A 20,254-nucleotide genomic window follows, 5' to 3' on the forward strand; every position below is an offset into this window, starting at 1 on the left:
CAGACAGGCTCCAGTTTCTCACCCCCTTACTGGACCCCAAAGCCGTGGAGGTGTACAGCCGGATGACAGGGCCGGAGGCAGGGGACTATGAACTGTTCAAACAGGCCCTGCTCCGTGAGTTTGGGCTGACCCCCGAGATGTACCGGAGAAGGTTCCGGAGTCAGCGTAAAACGCCTGAGGTCACCTACCTACAACTGGCCAACCGGATGCAGGGGTATGCCCGCAAGTGGACAGCGGGGGCCCGAGCTAAAGAGGACCTGCTTGACCTAATTGTACTGGAGCAGCTGTATGAACAGTGCCCTTCCGACCTGAGGCTGTGGTTGGTGGACAAAAAGCTCGAGAACCCCCAGCACGCAGGGCAGCTGGCCGACGAGTTTGTGAACAGTCGGTCAGGGGGTAGCCGGGAGGAGTCCCAAAAGAACAGGCCCCCCCCGATGCAGAGAGAGAGTCACCAGGGGGCCTCCCAGCGGGGAAATAGGGAGAACCCCCTCCCAAGGGGAACGCCTGGCATCGGGCCCCTCCGACCCGCTCGAGGGGACCAACGTGACCTGAGCTGCTATCACTGTGGCCAGAGAGGCCACGTACGGTCCCAGTGCCCTGGGCTCAGGGACAAACTGAGCAGACCCAACCTACCCAGGGTTAACTGGGTAGGGACCCAGCTGGACGAGGGGCAGACGACTCAGGCAAGGGGGGCTGCCAGTTTACCACCTGCCCCGGAGGGAAGAGTACCCCAGGCCAGCTCCACCAGAGGGCTGGAGGCTCTGGACTCAGGGCGCTCAGTTTACAGGGTGGGCGCGGGGCTGTCCCTCCGGAGAGAGTGCCTTGTTCCCCTGGAGGTGGATGGGAGGAAGGTCAATGGATACTGGGATACGGGTGCGGAGGTGACGCTGGCCCGGCCCGAGGTGGTGGCCCCAGATCGGGTGGTGCCCAACACCTACCTGACCCTGACAGGGGTGGGTGGGACCCCATTTAAGGTGCCCGTGGCAAGGGTACACCTGAAATGGGGGGCCAAGGAGGGCCACAAGGATGTGGGGGTACACCACCATTTGCCCACTGAAGTTTTGATGGGGGGAGACCTAGAGGACTGGCCAAGCAAGCCCCAGACCGCCCTGGTTGTGACCCGTAGCCAGAGCCGGCGAGGGCCACTGCTCCCTGACCTCGGGGAGGGTACCGCACCGGAGGCGCAGGACCCTACCCTGGTGGGAAGGGAGGGCCGAGGGGCACGGCTCAGAGAGGCTGAGGCTTCAGACCTGGCCACTGAGGGGGAACCGGTCCCCATCCCTTCCCCAGCTGCTGAGTTCCAGGCCGAGTTGAGGAAAGATCCCTCCTTGCGGAAGCTCAGGGACCTGGCCGACCTCAGGGTGGTACGGACCATGAGGAGAGGCTGCCAGGAGAGGTTCCTGTGGGAGAAGGGGTTCCTATACCGAGAATGGGCTCCCACAAGGGAAGTAGAGTCCTGTGGGATCAGGAGGCAGCTGGTGGTCCCCCAGAAGTATCGCCGCAAGCTCCTGTACCTGGCCCATGACATCCCCCTCGCAGGGCACCAGGGAATCCGGCGCACCCGGCAGAGGTTGCTACAGAACTTTTACTGGCCCGGGGTCTTTACCACGGTCCGGCAGTATTGCCGATCCTGTGACCCCTGTCAGAGGGTGGGGAAGGCCCGGGACAAGGGGAAAGCGGCTTTGAGACCTTTGCCCATCATAGAGGAGCCTTTCCAGAAGGTGGCCATGGACATCGTGGGGCCTCTCAGCAGGACGACCCGGTCGGGGAAGAAATACATTCTGGTGGTGGTAGATTTTGCCACCCGCTACCCCGAGGCAGTGCCCTTAGCTTCCATTGAAGCAGACACCGTGGCCGATGCGCTCCTGACCATTTTCAGCCGAGTGGGGTTCCCCAAGGAAGTCTTGACAGACCAAGGCTCCAACTTCATGTCGGCCCTGCTCCGGTGCTTGTGGGAGAAATGTGGGGTCCGGCACGACTGGGCCTCAGCTTATCACCCCCAGTCCAACGGGCTGGTGGAGAGGTTTAACGGGACGCTAAAGATGATGCTGAAAACCTTTATGAACCAGCACCCACAGGATTGGGACAAGTACTTACCTCACCTGCTGTTCGCGTACAGGGAGGTGCCACAGGAGTCTACCGGATTTTCGCCTTTCGAACTGTTATATGGAAGGAGGGTGAGGGGCCCCCTGGACCTGATGAGAGACGAGTGGGAGGGGAAGGCCACTCCCGATGGAGAGTCAGTGGTGGAGTATGTCCTGATCTTCCGAGAGAGACTTGCTGAACTCATGGGCCTGGCCAGGGAGAATCTGGCCAGAGCCCAGAAGAAGCAGAAGGTCTGGTATGACCGCACGGCAAGGGCCCGTGCCTACGCCACCGGGGATCCGGTGATGGTTCTCATCCCAGTGAGAAAGAACAAACTACAGGCCGCCTGGGAGGGCCCTTTCAAGGTCGTCAAGCAGCTCAATGAGGTAAACTATGTGGTGGAGCTGTCGAACCGGGCGCACCACCGCCGGGTGTACCATGTGAATATGATGAAGCCATATTATGCCAGGGGGAATGTGGTGTTGGCCGTGTGTGGACAGTGGGAAGAGCAGGGAGATGACCCTTTAGTGGATCTATTCCCTGGGACTAGAGCTGGTTCCCCCCTGGAAACAATTCCCCTCTCGGATCAGCTAACCCCTGCCCAGCAAGATGAGGTCAGGGAGGTGCTGCATCCGTACCGACAGCTGTTTTCCAACCAGCCTGGACGCACTAATCTGACTGTCCACCGGGTGCAGACAGGGTCGCACCTGCCGATAAGATGCTCCCCCTTCCGAGTCACAGGGAAAACTGCTCAGGACCTGGAAAGAGAGGTCCGGGACATGCTGGCTTTGGGGGTGATCCAGCCATCTGCCAGCCCTTGGGCCTCGCCGGTGGTGCTGGTCCCCAAAAAGGATGGGTCGGTCCGGTTCTGTGTGGACTATCGGAAGCTCAATGCCATCACTGTATCTGATGCCTACCCCATGCCCAGGCCGGACGAGCTCCTAGACAAGCTGGGAGGAGCTCGGTACCTTACCACCATGGACCTTACAAAGGGCGACTGGCAAGTGCCGCTGGATGCAGATGCCCGGCTGAAATCGGCCTTTATCACCCCTCTGGGGCTCTGTGAGTTCCTGACCCTGCCTTTCGGCCTCAAGGGAGCGCCGGCCACCTTCCAGCGCCTAGTGGACCAGCTCCTGAGGGGGATGGAGAGTTTTGCCGTGGCGTATATTGATGACATCTGTGTCTTTAGCCAGACCTGGGAGGACCACGTGTCCCAGGTTAGACAAGTGCTGGACCGACTCCAGGGGGCTGGGCTGACTGTAAAAGCGGAGAAGTGCAAGGTGGGGATGGCGGAAGTGTCTTACCTGGGCCATCGGGTGGGGAGCGGCCGCCTAAAGCCGGAACCAGCCAAGGTGGAGGTGATCAGAGACTGGCCCGCTCCCCACACCAAAAAGCAGGTCCAAGCCTTTATTGGGATGGCAGGATACTACCGAAGATTTGTGCCTCACTTTAGCGCCATAGCCACCCCCATCACTGAGCTATGCAAGAAGGGGAAGCCAGACAAGGTGGTCTGGACCGAGCAGTGCCAGGAGGCTTTCCGGGCGCTGAAGGAGGCTCTGGTCAGTGGCCCAGTTCTGGCAAACCCAGACTTTGACAAGCCCTTTGTGGTGTTCACCGACGCCTCCGACACGGGACTGGGGGCGGTGTTAATGCAGGAGGATGAAAAGGGGGAGAGACACCCCATCGTGTACCTGAGCAAGAAGTTGCTACCCCGGGAGCAACACTACGCAGCCATCCAGAAGGAGTGCCTGGCCATGGTGTGGGCCCTCAAGAAACTAGAGCCCTATCTCTTCGGGCGGCACTTCACCGTGTACACCGACCACTCGCCCCTGACCTGGCTGCACCAGATGAAAGGAGCCAACGCCAAGCTCCTGAGATGGAGCCTGCTCCTGCAGGATTACGACATGGACGTGGTCCACGTGAAGGGAAGTGCCAACCTGATAGCGGATGCGCTGTCCCGGAGAGGGGGCCCCGAACTTCCCCAGGTCACTGGTCACAGTGACCCCGCTCAGTTCAGTCTCGAAGGGGGGAGAGATGTGACGATGTGACTCAGCAGGGAAGGGGGAGTGTTGACCTGGGAGTGTGACCTGGGGATGGGAGACCTGAGAGCCTGTCACCTGAGCCAGGAGGGGGAGGGGGAGGTGACACCTCTGCCCAGGAATGTGAACAGAGGCTGCAGCAGGGAACCTGCGGGGTGAGTTTAGTGGGCAGTTTGGAGGCTGGGGGGAGGAACACAGGGAACCCCAGGGCTGGGGTCTAAGCTCCCTGCTCCCCCAGAAGGACGTGATTGAGGGGTCCTGGTTGTACCCACAAGCTCTGTTGTGGACTGTGTTCCTGTTGTCCAATAAACCTTCTGTTTTACTGGCTGGCTGAGAGTCTCAGTGGATCCCAGGAAGAGGGGTGCAGGGCCTGGACTCCCCCACACTCCGTGACAGCCAGACAAGACACAGTCGAGCTCTCCATGGATGGAGGAGCTGGGAAGAACGACCCACATAGCGTGGAATCCCCAGGGCCTGGAAACACACTCCGCTCCCAAAGGAATCCCATCGCTCCTCTCCTGGCACTTCTTCTGGGGTCATGGCATGCCCAGGAAGCCTAGGGCACTCCTGGGGGTGAGGCACAGCATCCCCAACACTTCTACACAGAGCAGAGGGAGCTGCAGCTGGCAGTCGTGCCGATCCACAGGGTGGCCCAACCAGACCTTCCCATATCCCCCAGCGACAGCACTCTGACTGCTCAGGGCTGCCATCACCTCACCCTTCCATCTCAAATAGCATACCCTGCCTGCACCCTCCTCCAGCGCCCTGGCAGCCCGTCACTCAGGCCAACACGTGATCAATTCACTCTCCAGGTCTCACGTCTGAATCGTAAGGAGACATGACGAGAGACACTGAAAAGCTGCAAAATCCAACCCATGTCCCCACTCGACCAGCCAGCCCCACCCCTCCTGGGTCTGCACAGGGATCTGGGCCATAGGCAGGGCGAGGGGCTTCGTCCCTGGGAACCTCACCTAGCTCACACAGCCCCTCAGCATCTGAAGCTGCACCACCCAGGGCCTGACAACAGTTCTCTCTGTCCCAGGATCTCGCCACCCCAGGAATGTCTCCCCATTGACCATCACCTTCCGCTCCCACTGGAGGTCTGAGGGGCCTGGCCCCACGAAATTCCACACAGATATATAGGTTGGGGTCAGGAGTGGGAGCCTGTCCACCTCCCCACCCATCGGGCTGATGGAGTCTATGGCCTTGGGACCCAGCAAGGGAGCTAGACACCAGGGCTTTTCCGCAGGGTCCCTCTGGTTCAAATCTCCAGCCTGCTCAAAGGCAGTCAGGTGGGCATCCACATCCTCCCCTCCTCAACCAGGGGCAGCAATTTAGTATCGAGGTTCCCTGCGGAACTGGCCCCCCCAGGTCTATCCCCACTCACCCCTGGGGGGTCCCTTGTGCCTCTCCGCTCCACCGTCACCAGTTCATGCTGCTGCTGCTTCTGCAGCTCTTTCTCGGGCTCTCGCTGTCTCTCACAGTCTCTCACAGTCCTCTTGCTCTCTCGGACTCAGCTCCAATCCCATCCATCTCCGATCCCCCGATGGGGAACCCCATCGTGAAGACCCTCGTCTGGTCGGGGACAGGAGTCTTGGCAATGCCTGGCTATGTCACGGAGTCCCTGGGCGATGCTCTGGAACTGCTCCCCATGAAGCCAGTCAGGACTCTGGGGCAGTCGCCTTTCTGTGAGCAGCCTGTCTTCAGGACACGCAGCTCACACAGGTTCCACCTTCCTGGGTCTGACCTCGGAGCATTCAGCATCCTCTGCCCCTCCGTGCGCTTCCCACAGCGAGTCCGCTCAGGCGGGGCTCCTGGGGAAGCCAGAGGGTCCTGCACCCCAACTTCGCAGTCAGACGTGACTCTCAGCCAGCCAGTAAAACAGAAGGTTTATTAGACGACAGGAACATGGTCTAAAACAGAGCTTGCAGGTGCAGAGAACGGGACCCCTCAGCTGGGTCCATTCTGGGGGGCAGTGAGCCAGACAACCACGTCTGCACTTCACTCCATGTCCCAGCCAGCCCCAAACTGAAAACCCCCTCCAGCCCCTCCTCCTCTGGGCTTTGTTCCTTTCCCGGGCCAGGTGGTCACCTGATTCCTTTGTTCTCCAACCCTTCAGCTCTCACCTTGCAGGGGGGAAGGGCCCAGGCCATCAGTTGCCAGGAAACAGGGTGTCGGCCATTCTCTGTGTCCAGACTCCTGCACACACCTGCCCTCTAGGGCTCTGCAATGATCATACACACTTACCCCACCCCCTAGATACTTAAGAACTGCCTAGGGGAAACTGAGGCACCCCCACACTATTCAGAGGAAACATTAAGAACAGTCCCACTTCGTCACATCTCTCCCCCCTTCGAGATCGAACTGAGCGGGGTCACTTTAGCCGGTGACCTGGGGAAGTTCGAAGCCACCAACGTTCCCATGGATGCCCCAGCATCTCTCCCATTCCTTGGTAGGAGTTACACCAGGCCCTTCCATTTTCACACCCTCCCTTAGGTCAGGGGTGGTCGATAGCACTCGCAGGCCGCATGTGGGAAGGTTTATGCAGCCCATGCCCTTTGGCCACCCCAAGAATGTCTCCCCATTGACCATCACCTTCTGCTCCCACTGGAGGTCCGAGGGGCCTGGCCCCAGGAAACTCCACACAGACATATAGGTTGGGGTCAGGAGTGGGAGCCTGTCCACATCCCCAACCATCTGGCTGACGGAGTCTATGGCCTTGGGACCCAGCAAGGGAGCTAAACACTGGGGCTTTTCCGCAGGGTCCCCCTGGTTCAAATCGTCAGCCTGCTCAAAGGCAGTGAGGTGGGCATCCACACACCCCCCCTCCTTAACCAGGGGCAGCAATTTAGTCTCGAGGTTCCCTGCGGAACTGGCCCCCCGGGATCTATCCCCACTCACCCCGGGGAGGTCCCCTGGGCCTCTCCGCTCCCCCACCGCCAGTTCATGCTGCTGCTGCTTCTGCAGCTCTTTCTCGGGCTCTCGCTGTCTCCCACAGTCCTCTTGCTCTCTCAGACTCAGCTCCAATCCCGTCCGTCTCGATCCCCCGATGGGGAACCCGATCGTGAAGACCCCCGTCTGGTCGGGGACAGGAGTCTTGGCGATGCCTGGCTCCCGCTCCAGCTGCTCGATTAACTCTGCTTTGGTGAACTTTCCAACGCTCAACCCTCTCTTTTTGCACAGGGTTACACTGTCCTTCTTAAGGAGACGGGGACAGGCCATCACTCCGCTCTCACAAGTTGTTGTGGACTCACAGGCCCGTGTGTTCTCAGCTCCCCACGGTTTCCAGGGAGAACCCCTAGTGTGCCAGCCCTTCTCGAGGTCACCACCTCTTTGCCAGGGTCGAGCTGCAGACTCCTCCGCCCCTTGGACTGCTCGCTGCAATCCCCAGGGGAACCCTGTTACTGCACAGTTCTTCTCGCTGGTCACACACTCCCAGGAGTTAACCGCCCCCCGAAACCGCTCCTCTCTGAGCCTTCAGCAGGCCTGGTCCTCGGCAATCCCCCTTCGTGTTACTGCTCCCCAGTCACTTACTGCAGGAAGCACCATCCACGGGGTGCAGTACATCCCACCGCTGCCACCAGTTGTCACGGAGTCCCTGGGCGATGCTCTGGAACTGCTCCCCATGAAGCCAGTCAGGACTCTGGGGCAGTCGCCTTTCTGTGAGCAGCCTGTCTTCAGGACACGCAGCTCACACAGGTTCCACCTTCCTGGGTCTGACCTCGGAGCATTCAGCATCCTCTGCCCCTCCGTGCGCTTCCCACAGCGAGTCCGCTCAGGCGGGGCTCCTGGGGAAGCCAGAGGGTCCTGCACCCCAACTTCGCAGTCAGACGTGACTCTCAGCCAGCCAGTAAAACAGAAGGTTTATTAGACGACAGGAACATGGTCTAAAACAGAGCTTGCAGGTGCAGAGAACGGGACCCCTCAGCTGGGTCCATTCTGGGGGGCAGTGAGCCAGACAACCACGTCTGCACTTCACTCCATGTCCCAGCCAGCCCCAAACTGAAAACCCCCTCCAGCCCCTCCTCCTCTGGGCTTTGTTCCTTTCCCGGGCCAGGTGGTCACCTGATTCCTTTGTTCTCCAACCCTTCAGCTCTCACCTTGCAGGGGGGAAGGGCCCAGGCCATCAGTTGCCAGGAAACAGGGTGTTGGCCATTCTCTGTGTCCAGACTCCTGCACACACCTGCCCTCTAGGGCTCTGCAATGATCATACACACTTACCCCACCCCCTAGATACTTAAGAACTGCCTAGGGGAAACTGAGGCACCCCCACACTATTCAGAGGAAACATTAAGAACAGTCCCACTTCGTCACAGGCTACCACTCCAGCTGCTCCCAGATCCTGCTATAGCCCCATTTGGGTCAGGAATCTGTTCCTTAGAGTGGTCATCCTCCTCCAGCTGCACGATTAACTGTGCCTTGGTGAACTTTCCAATGTGTAACCCTCTCTTTTTGCACAGGGTTACAATGTCCTTCCTAAGGAGACGGTGACAGGCCCTCACTCCGCTCTTCCCAAGTTGTTGTGGACTCACAGGCCTGTGTGCTCTCAGCTCCCCACGGTTTCCAGGGAGAACCCCTAGTGTGCCAGCCCTTCTCGAGGTCACCTCCTCTTTGCCAGGGTCTAGCTGCAGACTCCTGCAATCCCCTGCAATCCCTAGGGGAACCTTGTTACTGCAAAAGTCCTTCTCTCTCCCAGGGCCAAGCCGCAGGCTCCTCTGCCCCTGAGACTGCTCATTGCAGTCCCCAGGGGGACCCCATTACTGCACAGTCCTTTTCGCTGGTCACACACTCCCAGGAGTTAACCGCCCCCTGAAACTGTCACTCTCTGAATCTTCAGCACACCTGGTCTCCATCAATCCCCCTTCGTTTTACTGCTCCCCAGTCACTTACTGCAGGAAGCGCCGTCCACGGGGTGCAGTACATCCCACCTCTGCCACCAGTTGTCTCGAGTCCCCGGGCGATGCTCTGGAACTGCTCCCCATGAAGCCAGGCAGGACTCTGGGGAAGTCTCCTTTCTGTGAGCAGCCTGTCTTCAGGACACACAGCTCACACAGCTTCCACCTTCCTGGGTCTGACCTCAGAGCATTCAGCATCCTCTGCCCCTCTGTGCGCTTCCCACAGCCAGTCCGCCCAGGCAGGCTCCTGAGGAAGCCAGAGGGTCCTGCCCCCCAACTTTGCAGTCAGACGTGACTCTCAGCCAGCCAGTAAAATAGAGGTTTATTAGACGACAGGAACATGGTCTAACACAGAGCTTGTAGGTGCAGAGAATCGGACCCCTCAGCTGGGTCCATTTTGGGGGGCAGTGAGCCAGACAACCACATCTGCCTTCACTCCATGTCTCCAGCCAGCCCCAAACTGAAACCCCCTCCAACCCCTCCTCCTCTGGGCTTTGTCCCTTTCCCGGGCCAGGAGGTCACCTGATTCCTTTGTTCTCCAACCCTTTAGCTCTCACCTTGCAGGGGGGAAGGGCCCAGGCCATCAGTTGCCAGGAAACAGGGTGCCGGCCATTCTCTGTGTCCAGACCCCTGCACACACCTGCCCTCTAGGGCTCTGCAATGATCATACACCCTTACCCCACCCCCTAGACACTTAAGAACTGCCTAGGGGAAACTGAGGCACCCCCAGACTATTCAGAGGAAACATTAAGAACAGTCCCACTTCGTCACACAGATGGCCTCAGTTAGGTCCTGCTTTTGGGGGGTTGTTTTGGAACCCACCTTTCTGGGAAAGGACAATGTTGCTGACTGTGCAGTAGAGCGAGGCCTGTGCAAAGGGGCGCGTCCTGCATTGCTCTCTGACCACCAGACACAATCGCAGAGGGCAGTTTGTTTCCTAGCAGAGAAGTCCAAGCATCCCCTGCAGTTCTGGTCATGCCTGTGTCCCCTCTCTGGGCTCTGCCGATACAGCACCCATCTGGCTGTGTTAGCCTAGCTTAGATACTCCCATGGCCCTCATTAAGGAGTACCTGAGCACCTCACAATCCACTGTAGAACATGGAAGGAAGTACTGATATCCCCATTATGCAGATGGGAAACTGAGGCACAGACAAACTGATCTGCATGAAGTCTGTGGTGGAGCAGGGAATTAAACACAGGTTTCCAAGTCCTAGGTTCATCCCCTAACCACTGGGCCATCCATCCTCTTGTTTGCCATCCTGGGTCTCTTGTGAGTAGAAACAGCCAGTCCTGCCAGGCTGTGAGGAGGCAAGAGGACGAACATGGGGAAGTTGTGATCTTCACACTTGTTCCACTCCTCAAAACTGACTCTGAAGTGAATGCTGCGAAGGTGAAAGGCCAGGAACCTCTCCAAACCCTTGCCCAAATGCTGCTTTACTAACGTAACTAACTTCCCCCTTTAAACTCATCCTTAAAAATAGCTGGGGAGTGAAAATCCTCAGAAATCTGTGCCAAGAGCAGCTCCCTTTAAGGGTCATTGCTTCATTCTATTCGTCTTGCTCCTCTCAAAATCCAGCACCTAATTCCAGCAAACAGAGCAGCCCCACACGTCTGCTTAGAACAAAAGTTCCTAGTGGTGTTGCCAAGGTTTTAAGACTAAACAACAATATCTCTTGTGGCTTTAAGAATTTTCACATCTCACCCTTCCAGCAAAGGGCAGGAGCCACTGCAAATGAGCCGCAAGCCTTAGTGACAACAGATTCTAGGCCCCTTGGAAAACCTGGGTGCTAATTGCCGGGGAATGTCCTGAGCAGTGAATTGTTCCATCACCTTCAGGGGGACATCACCCCATAAATCATCCGAGAATCCAGGAAATTCAGGATGTAGCGGGAGGGAAGAAGGAGCACTCGGCAACACCGCATCAGTAGCAAACTGCCAGCTGCTCAAGTGAAGCATTAGCCAGGGCTCCCTAGAATGCATTTATAAAAACCTGCCACACTTACCTGGAATAAAACGGTCACCAGGAAATAGCCAATGTCTGAAAAGCCAGCGGAAATTTTAGCTGCCTGTAGATTCAGTGCAGAGGGGGAGCAGAACATTCCCAGAGCAAGCTCCTGAACCAGCAGAGCTGGTTGATCAGTAAGAGATAAGATGCCCTAAATCCACTCAAGCTTTACATTAACGATCAATTAGATTAGGAGGCGAGATCCTCACTAGAACTATTTCTGTGCATGGGCATGTGGAGATCGACGCACTGACTGGGCTGGCCACTCTCCCAGACCCACTTGGATGCGGGACCAGTAACTCATGTGTTCCAAAAGCTGCTGATGAGAGCAAGTTAAACGTTTAAATGTGTAACACAAACTCCCACTGGAGAGAGAGAGAGAGGGAGGGAGAGAGGGAGAGAGAGAGACTCCCCCTCTGCAGCACAGTGACATAGGGTCAAGGAGACAGGGCTGTGCTGTCCCAGGCTGAGACTTTGTACCAGGAGATGGAAGAAGAATGCAGAGCTGCAAAGTCATAAACCGTCTTGCGTGGCATGCACTGTATCAAACACACCCAGTTAGCGGTGACTCTAGGTCCCAGCAGGCAGCAGCCCCATTCACGGAGTTGGGAAACGCTCAGGGAGTGGTGATGATGATGACGTGTGTAAGACACACTGGGATAAGTTTCATGGTGAAGACACTTCCACAGTTAGCGTCAGCTGTTACACTTGGCCTCCACTCTGCACTGCACAAAGGCAAGAGCAGTTTGCCTGTAAACTTCCAGGAAGCCATTCCTAGACATGCAGCTATGCAATTCTCCTGGCCAACAGCCTATAAGGGCCTTGCCTCTGGGAGAGGTGGATCTGAGGAATCATGAGCTGTAGAGAGGTTAAAGCCCTTGTCGCTCACTGTGGCTGTGTGCATCTCAGGTTTGGACTGAGAATTCCTTGAGACTTTCTGGGGTGCCTTAGGGAAGTGTGACAGGCCCCTGGAGTAGGGTCACCATGAAGGATGGGAATGGTTGGGAAGTTGGTAATGGGCTTTGGAGCTTTTCACTCCCAGTTCCCCATCTGTTTCTGAGGACACTTCTTTCTGGTGAATACCTAACAACACCATCTTCACTTCTCCCCACTGTCTGGGCAAAGGTCACTGGCACATTCAGAAATAATTTTGCAACTTGCCCAAATAAACCCAAGAACTAAACACAAATGGGGAAAGCAACAAGCCTCAACATACCATTTAGCTCTGCTGCTGACAGAGACCCTTGCCCCATCAGCAATTCTCTCCCACACTCCCAGAGCAGGACTCTGCCATCTCAACAGAGCCTGGCAGTCCCACACCAGCTCCGCTCTGACACGCTGCATGAACACCTGGCCACTACGGCCCCATGCCCCATTTGCACACAGACATGGAGCCTATCTAGACAAACACCTGTGATGTCGCAGACATGGAGCTGCATTTCTGCTAACTCCAGACCCCTTGTGTGATTCCAGACTCCCGCTGCAAGTGATTGTAACACTCCTGTGAATGGGTTACAGCTGGCAGCAGCCCAGACGGTGGCCAGGAGGCTGGAACAATTTGTATGGTGGGGGTGCTGATGATGGGAACCATGTATTTGGTGTATGTTATTACTACTTCAAGCCAGGGGCTGCAGCACCCCCTAGTTCCAGGACCACTGGAGGTGGCATGACACCATGCAAGGCAGACTCCTGCACCTTGCACCCCATTTTTAGTCTGCCAGGGGGCACCACCCTCCCAGAGGTCCCTCCTCTGCAGGCTGTGTCAACATGCAAACTAATTCTTTCCCTGCAACTAAACAGGATGAACAGGCTCAATTAGATTAGCTTGAATTATATCGGATCAGGAACAGCTGTGATGGTGAAGTTAAATCCCAGCTGGACTCTCCTTGGGCTGCTTGCTCTAGGGAGGCTGGAAATCACTGAAGAGCAAGCACAGCCCTCCAGTGCCTCTAGGGACTGCTGCCTAGGCATCTCCACTGGGCTCTGGGGTGACAGCATTAACACAGAACTCCCAGCCTGTCCCTAGAACTGAGCGCCTTCCTCCCGGCCAGGCTCAGGGGTGGAGCGTCCTGTGCAGAGAGCAGATGACCTCATCTCACATACTGTGCCTTTGATTGCTGCCCTTTCCTTTGTTCTTTGGTTAAAACTCGCACACTGTGCTGAGCAGACAGTCTGTGGATAAATGGAGATTTCCTGTGCATGCTCGAAAGACGCATTAGCTCATTTTCCAGTCTCTTCTTTAGCGCTGCTGTAAGTACCAGAGCAGAAGCAGCAGCCCTCTGCGAAAGCTCCACCTAGCCCCGAGGGAGGGGCCCTGGCTCTCACAATAATCCCATTGTGTGTGGGAGCCTGCGACCTAGGGCTCTGCTCCCCGTGTGGGGGGCTGCACAGAGCTTGGCACACCTGGAGCTTTCCCAGGCACCTCTTTGGGGACTTGGGAACAAGCTCCATTCATGACGAATCCATGCCAGCCACGGAGCTGCAGGGCCATGTGCCATATTAACAACCCACCGGGAGCCCAGGAACTAAGGAATGGAAAAAAAATCACGATCATTCTGCTATGCAGAATAGGTTAAAAACAGGCTTCACTCCCATGCCCACTGCTCATCCAAGACAAGCAATCGCCCCACCCTGCCGACAACAGAGACAACCCTGCCCATCCCCTGACACTGCTGCACACAAGCCCCGCAGTGCTGGGGGCTAGGGGCCTGAATTCACCGGAGCAGGAAACCCACTTGCTGACACATTGCCAGCCCCATTGCATGCGCCAGGCTCTGTAAGAGCTACTGGAAAGCTCCTACTGCCAACCCGCAGGAAATCACAGCCATTGGTACCCAAACCACCCCATCTGCCCTGCAAACTCCACCTAGGGAGGGACACACTGGCCCCAGGTCTTTGAACTCTGCTGCTGGCAGCCGCCCCCCTCCCTCCCGCTGGGAAAGTCAGAGGCATGGATCTGTGGACCGTAGGGAAGGCAGCGCGGTGCGCTCCATAATCAGAGCGCTGCTCCACGCTCCCCTGCCGGCTTCCCTGGGCCAGTGTAGAGGAAGGGCTCACAAACAACCATGGCAGAGTGTTCAGGCCTTCTCCTCAAGGGACATTCCTCACTGCAGAATGGCACCCTGGCCCAGTCACTAAGGGACAGAGCACTCCTGCCCTGCAGGTCACCAGACAGACAGACAGTGCAGCAGCTGAGATAACCACCTCTGGGTTCCAGGAAGGAGAGCAGGAGATGCAGCGTCACCCCTGGCAGGCAACGGTCCGTGCACACTCAACGCCCAACATCTGACTATTGCAGTTTCCCATCCTGGGGCAACGCTGTAAGTGACACGAGGTGGGCTCTCGGCTCACAAGTAGTTGATTGTGTACAGCATTCAGCAGCACTACAAGGGAGCTTGGCAGGGGATTTATACGGGAGCTGCTGACACTGAACAGAATCCGCTGCTACCCCAGATTGCTTTCAGGTTCCAGAGAGAACATGCAACTCAAAGCTCCCGGCAGATGGAGTGTCTGAGAGCTGGAAGGCCAGTGGCTGGCCGTGTCGTGCTCCTCGCTGAGAGGGTAAAATTAGCAGCCTGGCTGACGTTCCCTGTCTGGAACACCATTTGTTTCCAAGGTAAGTACCGTAAAGGCAGTCTGTGGTCTCAGCAGCCCCAGATCCCCAGCCAATGGCCTGGCTTTATGCTTTCAACTAAATGGCTAATTTATAAAGAGTCAGCAGCTAGCTGTTAAATGGCTTCTGGCCAGTCAGCTTTACTCCCCAACTTTACTAGTATAGTGAGACTTAAAAGAGCCAAAATGAAAGTGCAGGAACTGATGTCTGCCCCTCGTTGTGGAGAGTACAGACAGACACAGCCTAGGCTACACTGGGGACAGCACTACAGACCATACAGCCGTTAAAAATCTCTCCCCTTGTCACTTGCAAAACCCACCCCAAGGTGGAAAATGCCCATTCCCTGTGTACGAGCTGAATGCCCAGCAGGACATTTCCAGAGAGCAGGTATCTAGGGGCAGGGAATATTTTCAGACACAAGAGCATGTGCCTGTTGCCCAAAGCCCTCTAGACCCAGATGCAACAATTAAAACCAGCTCGCCAAAGTGTCTGCCTAAGAAACTCCCCAGACTCACAACTCCCACTGCCAAGAGCACAGAGTGGCGTCCCACAAGTACTAACCCCAGGCACTGGAAATGCTGCCATGCACCCATTCTAGCCAACAAACAGAACCTTCCGTCCCGATACCCAGAGCACTTCAGGATGCCCAGCTACTTAGATAGTGTCTTGCCCCAAGGAGCTCATCTCCTCTTTAGTGGCCAGTCCCAAGAGAGAAGAGATGGCTGAAAAAAATGGGAAAAACATTGCCAAAAAAATTCCAAATTGTTTCTGGTTTGCAGAGGTAAAGTGGACGCATTTTTCACAATATTGTAACTGAATTTTTTATTGAAAGTTTTTGACATTGTAATTGAAATTTTTCTTTATCCATAAGCATATGGTTTCAGTAAATGAAACATTTCCACAATAACTTGAATAAAACGGTTGATTAAAAAAATGCAGAAAATTGTATGAAAAGCAATAATGTCAACAATTTGTTGTGCTAGGTTTTGCTTTAGAAAAGAGCCCATCTTTGGACAAAAAAAGTGTGTGAAAACACACACACACAGTGCTTGTCCTCCACAGATCTCACAAACACACACGGCTTGTCCTCCACAGATCTCAGAGCAGCGCAAGGGTGAGGAAGATTGGTATCACTATCAGCATTTTGCAGATTGGGAAGGTGATTTGCCCAGGGTCACACAACAAGTTAGTAGCTGAGCCAGGATTACGTCAGGGTCTTCAGACCCCCAGCCAAGATGTCTGCACTGCCTCTCTCTGTTTTATTCTGATTGCTAACCCCAGACAGGGTTCCCTGCTGCAGGCAAACTGGAGAGCACATATGAAAAAGCCAACCTGTCCCTGCTCACATGTGGATGCTGTGCCAGTGGCCCATACCAGAGCACTACACCAGTTTTATGGTTTGAGGCAGTTTCTCTCTCATTGCAGCAGGGGCCCCAGGAGCAGAGAGAGAGAGTCCAGCTGTTGCCAGACACTCAGGCTGGGCTGAAGCAAGCCGTGTGACCTCAGGGTACTTGTCTCATGCACCTGCTCCACCCCATTCTCCCGCACACGCTGCCATGGCAGAGAGACATGTGTCACATGAGTCGGCATCAGACAGCTGCCAGGGAGACGTGGGTCTCCGCAGGTAAGTACAGCAGCAGATACCTTGGAGCTACTGTATTTTCCACTTTCTCTAGGATCCCTGGCTCTGCACTCAGACCCAGCTACTCACATGGGGTCAAACAGCTCCATCACCAATTTTAGAGAAGGCACCTTAAAAGCGAAAGCAAAAGGAAAATGACAGCCGGCCCCGGTGCGAACATTCTGTGGGCCCCTCTGGCTCCAGCCAGAGAGGATCCTCAGACAAGGAGCCAAAGAAACTCAATAGCCCATTTGAAATGACTCATTTGCCAGCTGCCAGTGCCCGGCTCCTGTGACTGTCTGGAAACACGATTCTGTTGGCAAGGGCCACAAGGAAGAACAAAGTGACATAATGGGGCTCACATAAAACTCACTGACATCTTGGTTTGCAAGGCAGGGAGAGGGGGTGGGAAAGGGTGGTAAGTGCTGTCTCCCCAGACTCCTCTTTGCACTCACTGGCTATAGAGACAGACACTTCCCTCTGTCACGCTGCCAAGAACACTTAAGCTCCGTAAGAAGCCACTGAATGATCTGGCAGCCCTAAATCTCCGTGGAGAAACCTCTTCCTGATAAGATGGCTGGGCTTTGCTAGCTCCTGGGAGTCATTCATCCAGACGGAACTGGCGGTGTCGTCACCATCTCTGGGAATGGGAACGCCGGCCGCACGCATAGGTGCCCACCTCAATCCAAATGCTTGTGTGGCCTGTGACTCCACCCTCAGCCCACCTCGCCCAGGAGGGGCAGGAACAGCTCTTATGCTGGGGATGGGAGATGAGGCCAGATAGCCAGCTGTGTCTTTAGCACCCACTTTAATAGTTATGGAGCATCAAGGCAGCTCTGAGCTAGAAATATTCCCTGCCTCCCGGGGAACCCCCCCGAATCCCCAATAAAACCCCCCAACGCACCCACCCACACACCCCAGCCATAGTACCTTGAGAGCCCGCCTCTTGTCAATGCAGTCAGGGTTTTGGCAGCGCAGAACCTTGTCCTCTGTTAGAGTCCGATCATCTGGAGAAGAAGGAGGAGGAAGTTAGCCATCACAGAGCGGGGTGGAAGGGACAGCCAATGGGCAGTGCTGTGCAGTCATTCCCAGTCTGGATTAGAGCTGGTGACCCCCAAGGTCACGGTCCCTGGAGCCAGCCAGCCCCAAGGGTCACACTGCTCCCCTGTGGACAGCAGATCTCTGCTGGAGAGAGACTGTGCTGTGAAGCCCAGCTCCCGTGGCTCTGTGCTGCAGTGACTAGGCAGAATGGCTTTAAACATAGGCCGAGGTTAGACCACCGTTTGCAAACTAGTTCCAGCAGAGCCTGGCTCCGTTCACTGTGGCCAAACCCAGCGACCCACGCCCTTGGCAGTGGGGGCGCCCACACTGGGTGCAGTCCTGGGGGGAGTGCTTCACACAATGGAGCTAGAGCCTAGCATGGGAAGCACCTTATGCTTCTCGTTGGTCACTGCTCAGAACTGGGAGGAAGGGAGCAGAAACCCACAGGGAACATTGTCGGAAGAGCGGAGCTGCAGCAGCAAACCTCCCTGAACTGGCTGACTGGAACAACGTGTAACAGTTACACACCCACACGCTTCCTAAGGGCCCACGGCCAGAGGCACCCACACTCGTGGGCACATTAGAAAGTGTAGGCTTACGCCATTTATTTTCAAGAGGGAGGGGGTGGGGGCAGCTGAAGGAAGGGGGAGAAAAGGAACCAGACGCACGAGTACACCTGCCGGGGAGCTCTGTTCCTCATCACCAAGCAGTTTGCAAAGTGGGGCAGGAGCAATGGAAACTATTATCCTGCCTTATGAAGTGCCACTTCCCAACCCGATAAATGACACTGGAGACCCTCCAGAAACTTGAAACAACTCGGTCGGCTGCTCCTGTATTCGGAGCTCAACGTAAGGATTCTGAGCTGCCTTTAGCTACTGAGGTGGATCAGAAAGTGTCCACAAAGCACAAGTGATCCCCAAACCTGGACAGTTATAACTTCAGGGATAGATTTGTGCTAGTGGGACTGAGCCTGACTTCCAGCAGGGAGCCGACAGGATGGGAGTTCTCAGCTAATTAGGTATAACTGCAGCCTGTGCCTTCCCAAACCTTCATCTCTGTCCATCACTGTAGCACAGGGTACTTTCATACCACCCAATACCCAGAAGTGAGCCCAGATTGCAGCTCCTGGACTGTGCTCCAAAGGCAACTGTTGTCAATGCACTTACTGGGGAAAAACAACCCTCCCCAAATTCATAGGGCAGAGATTAATCCATCTTTCGCTCTGAGCCTCCAAGATTGGCAACATGCAGAAAATTGAAGCCAAGTGGCAAAATTTGATCAACATGGCAATGGGCTGACAGGCTGCACCAGGTCGGTCCCTCTGCGGTGCTCTTTGGTACTGGAGCATGATCCAGCTTATAACCCTCAGAATTCATTGCTGACTGACTTCAGAGACTTTACTGGCTACAACACTAAGCCCCTGATTATACAGAGACGAGATACCATAAACAAAGAGCGTTTAAAAGGCCATTATCCTCGGTCCACAGGCAGCGTCAGGCCAAGCAGCCGATTACGTCTGCTGCTGTTTTGCAAGGACTGACACGCCACAGCTCCTCTCCACTTAGAGCACTGACCGTGGCCAAACGGGCTCCCATTTAAGGAGTGAGATGAAGTGTTGACGCCTTCTCCTTTTAGCCCCATCTCTGGGCTTAGTGCTCCGTTCACCTACTCCGCAGTGCGAGGCCTAGCCCCCAACATTCTCCTCACGCCCCACAATCTCCCCTGCCAGCGGCTTCGCAGCCAGCTTTCCCGCTCAGAATTCCGTTCTAGGTGGAGGTTGTATCCAAGTGGCAGGCTGGGAGCTAAGGAGCAGTGAGTGCCCTCTTCCAAGGGAAAGTGGGTATCTTGACCAGCAACTTCAAGAAGGGCGAAGGGGGCCCTATGCTTGTGTCTTCAGGAAAGCCTCTGCATTTGGTCTATCGTCTCTTTCTGCACATTGTCACTAATCTCTACACAGCCACTCACCTTTGCTTGGGGTTTGTGCTCTGCCCTCTGCCTTGGTTAGCCTAGTCCTTCTGCTCTGCCACCAACATCTACTGTCAGACGTGCCTGCCCTCTCACTCGGGTTTGTTGCCGAGTCAGGCAGGGGTTGCGTCCTTGCCACCTGCCTCAAGAGGACGGTTTCTGTGCACTGGGGTGGGCAGAGACCTCATCCTTACTGTGCTCTGGTTCATTTCAATGCGTGTCTCTGCTCCCCCCACACCCCAGCTGCAGAGTCCCCTGTAGAAATCTGATCTTGCTGAAGGGTGTAGACCAGCAGGTAGATCCCGAGGTCAGAGGCCTTAGAAACACCCTAGGCAGATCTCTGTCCCTGCCAGTCCGTTAGGTGGCAAGGATGATGGTCGCACAGCCAGGTGCTCCAGCTCTGTTCCAGATCTACCCCTTCCCCCAGTTACCCCTTCTGCTCTCCCAGAGCAGGGAGGGCTGGCCTCTGTGCGGGAGCAGAGACAGCCCAGCGAGATCGCAGCAGCAGTCAGGGTGCCCGGCACAGCTGCGGACTGGTCAGGGCTAGGACTGAGGGCACATGCGTAAAGCTTCATGGGACTCAAAAGGCCGCTCTGACCAATGAAGCGCGCTAGGTCCATCAACTCCTGGGAGTGTGGGGGAGTCTGAGTTTGTGCTCAACTCCCCAGAACACACCAAGGGGCTAAGCAGCAGCACTGAACCCTCCAAGCTGCAGGCTGGCGCTGTGCCAGGAAAGGTGCCACCTTACAGCTGCTGGTCAGTGGTTAACGATGCTCCACTGTCCAGAGCAGGTCACCCCACTGGCGCGCCTGGCAGAAGTCACAGAGCTTCGCTATAACCCACTCCAAGAATGCCACGGGCTACCTATGCAATGACACTGCCAGCTCAGCCCCGGCGCAGTGCGCAGCCCAGACCCGGGAGCTCACTCAACCCCGCACCCTGGGACCAGCGCAAGGAGATTTCCAAACACACAACAACACGACCACCTCT

At 56.1% G+C, this 20,254-nt stretch overlaps 1 protein-coding gene across 4 annotated transcripts in view; it reads right to left on the reverse strand.

Moving 5' to 3' along the window:
- PLEKHG5 (pleckstrin homology and RhoGEF domain containing G5) overlaps positions 1 to 20,254 on the reverse strand; it is a 133,275-nt gene that overhangs the window by 66,147 nt on the left and 46,874 nt on the right. For 3 of the 4 annotated variants that reach the window (XM_048825215.2, XM_048825217.2, XM_048825218.2), the window contains exon 2: positions 17,189 to 17,265. In XM_048825215.2, the coding sequence (XP_048681172.2) occupies positions 17,189 to 17,265 (77 nt within the window). Of the gene's footprint in view, positions 1 to 11,022; positions 11,045 to 17,188; positions 17,266 to 20,254 lie in introns of those variants that run through there. The other variant, XM_075121076.1, reaches the window with a different exon arrangement.

The sequence above is a fragment of the Caretta caretta genome, chromosome 18 (assembly GCF_965140235.1).
Source record: "Caretta caretta isolate rCarCar2 chromosome 18, rCarCar1.hap1, whole genome shotgun sequence".
Lineage (NCBI taxonomy): Eukaryota > Metazoa > Chordata > Testudines > Cheloniidae > Caretta > Caretta caretta.